This window comes from Camelina sativa, chromosome 14 (genome assembly GCF_000633955.1).
Source record: "Camelina sativa cultivar DH55 chromosome 14, Cs, whole genome shotgun sequence".
Classification (NCBI taxonomy): domain Eukaryota; kingdom Viridiplantae; phylum Streptophyta; class Magnoliopsida; order Brassicales; family Brassicaceae; genus Camelina; species Camelina sativa.
Genome location: NC_025698.1, coordinates 10,867,660 through 10,874,016, shown reverse-complemented (window position 1 = coordinate 10,874,016; position 6,357 = coordinate 10,867,660). Strand labels below are relative to the sequence as shown.

General features: G+C 28.7%; 1 protein-coding gene across 1 annotated transcript; it reads right to left on the bottom strand.

Moving 5' to 3' along the window:
• Positions 4,903-5,472, bottom strand: LOC104740905. Its single transcript, XM_010461631.1, has one exon. The coding sequence runs from the start codon at positions 5,344-5,346 to the stop codon at positions 5,128-5,130; it is 219 nt and encodes a 72-aa protein (XP_010459933.1). The 5' UTR covers positions 5,347-5,472; the 3' UTR covers positions 4,903-5,127.

Sequence of the window (6,357 nt, the reverse complement as noted above, 5' to 3'; positions counted from 1 at the left end):
AACTAATCAAGTTACCATCCAAGATTTTGCAAAATCCAAAAACTAAAAACCAAAATCTAAAAACCAGTAAAAAACCAGCAGCCATTCATGGCCTAAATAGACATCCCTCACTCCTCTCTATACACACGTCTCACATACTAACATGTTTTTTTTTAACTATTTCCATAGTTCTATCATAATTGCTTTAAATATTTTACAAAAATAAAATAAAATCATTTGTAAAAATATTTTTTTATAGTATTTGCCTGATTAGAGTTAGGTTAATAATTTGACTAGAGTTTGATTAAAGTTTATCACAATTCGTATATTTTTGTGCATTTAATTTTACTGTTAGGATTGCCTATATTATATTTTATAGGATGTAAGGTTTTTATTTGATGTGCGTTTAAGTCAAATGTTTGTGTTCTTTATATTGTATCTCTTAGGGTATAACGTCTTTTTTTCAACATGTTTTTTACTTTGTTAGTTTCTTTATTTTGTGCATGTATCTTCATGTAATTTATTATCATCACCGCTACCGCCACTAATATCACCACAACCACCATTATCACAATTATGTCATTACTAGAACTACAACTACTATTATCATCTACTACTGTTAAATTATTGTAGGTTGTGTTAAATGTTCAAATAATATGTAATGTAGTGTACTATTCTATTTGATATTTTTCTATAAAGAATTTTATTTTTTTTAATTACCAATACTATTCATCATTTTAAAATTTTCATATTCCGATTTTAAATATTAAACCTATGTCAAATGCAGAAAAATTCTATATTTTGTTTACATAAATTTTGGATTTCATATTAATTTTGTTGAAAAGATAAATTAATAATAAAATAAAGAGGTAAAGTGATTTATTCAAATAATAAATTTAAAAAAAAAACAAAGAAACAAGCTAATATTGTCTTTCTTTCTTCTTCCATGGGCACGTGTGTTGCTTCTCAAAGTCAGTTTCGTCATTTTGTATGATCTATAGGTTAGTTTCTTAATTTTTCATTTTAAGGTGCTATATTCTTAATTTTATTATCAAAATTGGTTATTTAGCTAAATCACCCATATATTATCAACCAATGGCATTTTTTTTTTCCCAAAAGTATAATACGTTTATGGGTTCTATTAAGGCAGCTCTTCCATTGATATTTTTTTAAAATTATAAAACCAATAAAATTGGTATATTTTTTTTATCAACTAATCACACTAATTTTACCTTGATAGTACCTTGATATTGGTTTATGGGTCCTAAGGCAGATCTTCCCGAGAATGTTCATCTCCCGAACTCTTTGATAAGATCTTATCTCTTCTACTTGCGTGATCCGATCGTGGGTTCAAAGCCTGAGAGTAACTTCTTCCCAGATGATAATTTATGATACTTTGTTTATCGTGATAGGATTCCCAATTCCACAAGACTGAACCGAACCATCCTGATGAATCCCAACAATGGAACTTGGAGAAAATACGGGGCTTCTCCAACGGTTGTTGAAGGTAATGTAGCCCTTGGAAAAAAGAACACGTACGACTACAGGACAGCCCAGGGGCAAAGATCTGGCTGGAAAATGATAGAGTTTGAGCGGATTAGTGATGAGTTTCAGAGTCTCGTTGATGTGCATTTGTTTTACCGAGCGACTCTCTGTCAAACACTAAAGGTATGATTTAGCTAAAATCAGATTTTTTTAGCTACTGCTTGATATGGAGAATGATAAAGTTTGAGCGGATTAGTAATGAGTTTCAGAGTCTCGTTGTTGTGCATTTGTTTTACTGAGCGGCTCTCGATCAAACACTACATGTATGATTTAGCTAAAATCAGATTTTTTAGCTGCTGCTTGATGTGGGTAATTTTATTAGTTATTCATTTGTATATTTTCATGCTGCCTACAATGGTAACAATGCTCACAAATAGAGAAACAACAATGTAAGATTTAGCTAATATCAATTTTTTTTATCTCTATAAAGCTGCTGCTTGATATTGGTATACTTTTCAACAAATCTTTTAAAAATTAATTTCACTGAATCAAGACTGAGTATACTTTTCCTAGAAATTAGGTCGCATTTTATGAAACACAAGAGTACTGCAAGGTTAATTAATTACTTATAATCAATTTTGTTTACTTTAATTTTCGCTTTATTTTGGAGGGTCTTAGAGGTATGAAGTGGCATCTTTTAACTTAAGTATCTCCTTAGCTTAGTGAGAAATAATTGTGACTTTAATGACCTACCCAACTCTTAAAAAAATGATTACTTTGCTTACAAAAATGATTACTTTGCTTAAATCTTTCTTCTTTTGCCTAATAAAATATTTGATTCTTTCATTAGTTTGGCGCCACTTGTCTAATTATATCTGTGTTTCCACAGAGATAAATACGTAAATTAAGTGGGGACTTTTTGGTTTGGCTTTTAATACATTAATTCAAAATTTCCATGAGTGTGCAGTGCACTAACAGAAAAAAAAAAAAAACAAAGGTTTAAATATATAACCAAAATACAAAGGAGCAGATTTGTTGGGCTTAGCTCTAAAAGCCCATAAGACTTATTGAATGAATATTCTCACGTGGCAAAGTGCACGTGAGAAAAGCAAGATTCCTCGTCTCGTAGTAGCTATCTTCCGGTATCTCGTCTCGTCACCACTGACTCATCAATCATCAGTCACCACTAGGTGTATTTCTTTTCTTTTGCACCGGTACGTNTTTTTTTTTTTTTTTTTTTTTTTTTTTTTTTTTTTATTATGGTGCTGGTGCACCGTGCACATATTATTGTCGTTAACTTAACCCCTAATAATTTTGGTGTTTTCTTTATTTTGTATATAACATGTATTTAACATCTATAGACTAGTTTTATTGCTATCTAAGTGAGTTTAAAATATCCCCTTTATAATAAAACGGAAGTACACAACATTATTTTGTATACTATATAATTTTAATAAATTGGTTACAAATAGGTTATACATTAATAATATATTATTTGGTTAGAAATATGTTATACCAAAAATCTCAAAGAAAATATTCTAAAGAATCATATTATCTAACTTACCATATTAATTTTCTTTATTAAATTATTCATCAAATAAAATCTCTTGGTATCTAACTTAACATATTAATTTGTTAACTATAATTATATTTCACCTTTCATTTTTATATATGAGTCTAATTTGTGAAACAAATAAATTATCATATTATTTATTATAATTAAAAAATAGTTTTATTTTCGGTCATATCATAAGTTGAATTTTTAAAAATAAATATAAATTGTTCAATCTATAAAATTTTCAAACTTTAGTAATATTATTCTTTAAATATAATATCTATTAAATTAAAATTTTTACTGAGTAACCGGTCAAAATTTGAATATTTAAATTCAAAATTATGTCTTATAATGACATTTAAGTCATGATGTAGAATATATATTGTTGAAATAATTTCACATATATAATCTAATACAACATATTAAAATTTTATTTTAAAATACAAAATATACAAAATTTTGTATAAAATAAATTTAACCAGTGTTATAACACGGGTAATTATCTAGAATCATTAACAATATAAAACTTACAAAATAGATGTCTTTTTCAAGCCATCATATTTAGTATATGATTTTATTGCATAATGTTTTATCTAAAAAAACTTTTAAAAACAATCATATAAATTATATTTTATATAAAAATTACAATATAAATAAAATGAATTTCAACTCATCCTCTAACACGGTCTTAATCTAGTTTGGTATTAAAAGGCAACAATACTACTGTGAATAGTGTTAGAAATTGTTAAATTCATTTCGTCTCTTTAAATAAGGATACCACTAAAATTAGTACGTATTTAAATATGATATGCATTTACTCTTGATATTACGTATAGATCCATTAATGTTGTTATAAAGATAATTTATCATTATTTTGCTAGTAATCACCATCAGTTATATTTGCAAAAACCCACACCAGAATAAATGATTCGTCAAAATTTTATTTTACCATTTTCGGTTAGTACTATAAATTTTCTGATGGAATTTTCCAAGAACTTTTGTGTTCAAGAACTAATTGACTTAAAAGTAAAATTTTATGCATGAAAGTGTTTTGTGTTGATTTGAAAACATCCGATAAGATGAAAATTTCCATTAGAAAATCGATTTTTGTAGCGTTTCTTATAAACCTTGGAAATGCGTGTACGAACAATTTGCATGTTATGGCAATCGACCACTAGTACGGGTGTAAAAGCACTACACCAACACGATTATATTATAGAATCTTTTAAACTATATTTTGAAAATACGATATAGTGGCACACTTGATAAGAAAGTTCAAGTACTTGATATTCTTTTTTAGTTATATACTCTTCATCAATTAATTCATTAACCTTTTTTTTTTAAGTTATCTAACCAATCGGATGTTTTTGAATAATTTGTTTTTCCCCCCCCACATTTGGCTATTCCAATCTGCATCAAATTCTGATGTTACCATATAGATAGATTAGATACTATAGTTATCTATACTTAAAACAGGTAATTACGTGATCTTCTGGATTTGCTACGGTAAGGAGAAATGCTGGTCTGCGAATAATTAAAATTTGCATGCATTGCAACTTCAACCCTTAATTTCCTTGTTCATATGTAGTTTGGTCCTAAACTTAAAAAAACAAAAAAAAAACAACTACTCGTGAGTCGTGACTATCTAATCGTAGATATGATTTCTTATTCGTTGGCTAATCTGAAATACGTCTGAATTTTAATGTCCTGGACGTTAAAAAAAAAAGTTACATGATTTTACCTGTTAATTAATTTGGACTATAGTTAAAATAACTCACTCAAATTATTTGGAAGATTTTCCAAAATTTCCTTTTAAAAATGGTATTTGAGAAATATGAGTACATAATATATAGTATTAAAAAGTCAGAAACGATCGAGCTGCATGATTATAGAAACTCTTTATAGCTTTTATAAAAACCTCCACTCTAAATACTTGACTTAAGCCAAAAAAGAAAACATAAGAAAATCTCACGATAGGCAGAACAATCAAACATAAAGTAAACACACGAAGTGCTAAAACTAAAATCGCAAAGAAAAATACTAACTTTTTATTCCTTATATTAATTTGATTAATTTAGGACATGACCATCATCTCTTAGCTTATAATATTATTCTGTAACCATAAGATCACAAACTTTAGCAGAGTTTTTCTTGGTGCTCAGCTTTCTAAAGAACCATCGGCCGGATCCTCCACCGTTCTCCTCGACTCCACCGGCGGTTGTGGCTGCGTTTGTCGTAAGACTCTTCATGTTCTCTCTGTGAAACTTCCTCGCCGTGTAAGCCTCAGCCATAGCCATCCCTCCGAGTCCCGATCCGTCTAGCGACATGTTCTAAAAATTCACAAGAAAAATATATAAAACTATAGAGGTTATATGTGAAAAGATGATGCAAATAGAGACAAAAGAGAGAGGTGATGAAATGTGTAAAAGAATTTGGTGAAAGGTGAGTGTTGTTGTTTTGGAATTTAAGGTGTAGGGGTTGGGATGAATATATAGAGATAAATCAGTGGGTCCATTTTAGTTGGATTTATTTTCTCTGTTTCCCACTTTTTTTTTGTGTCATACTGTTTCCCACTAATTTATACGTACATTTTGTTGACAGCTATTATATTATACGTACGCAAATAGTGGGAATCTAAATGTAATGTTTTACAAATACGAATGTTATCGTCGTTGCTTTAGTTTCAAGTGTCTCTATCGTCAGATAGAATGAAGAACAGTATAATTTGTTGACTCTATTATTGAAGCATAGGAGATTACCTCGTCCTTTGTTGAGTGGTTATCAATGAAACAGATTTTAGAGTCCTATAGTTATTTTTAAGTCGTCCAATGTTTTATTTTACAGGTAAGCTTACTATTTATACAAAGTGGACCATATATCTTTTTCTCTTTGCTTTGTCGGCAGAACTATATATAGATTATCAAAACTTATGATCTTTTATGAATGGGGTGACGTAAACAAATTAAAACTAAAATAGGATTATACTCATTTTAGGTACTAAATATATTGAGACGGATATGAATTATACACATATTTTATGTAGTAAACCAATGATGTGTTAGCTAACGTTTATGATCAAAAGAGAGACTGGTTCTATTACTAGAAGAAAAGTGAGAATAAATATACATATATATATATATATATACCCTAAACAGAAAACTATAACCCATATACATTTCCCGCGTGAATTGTTTGACTGTTGGTTCAGACAACAAAACTCCCATGCTATCCCGAGTAATGTATATATATGATCAGATTCAATGTTTATTCAAAACAATACTTGAGAAAAGTAATCATTAAATCAAAAGATCATTCACTACTTTAGATTTTTGCTAGTT

Excerpts from the sequence above, each read along its gene's own strand:
- LOC104740905 (XM_010461631.1), bottom strand. The coding sequence starts at position 5,346 with ATGTCGCTAGACGGATCGGGACTCGGAGGGATGGCTATGGCTGAGGCT.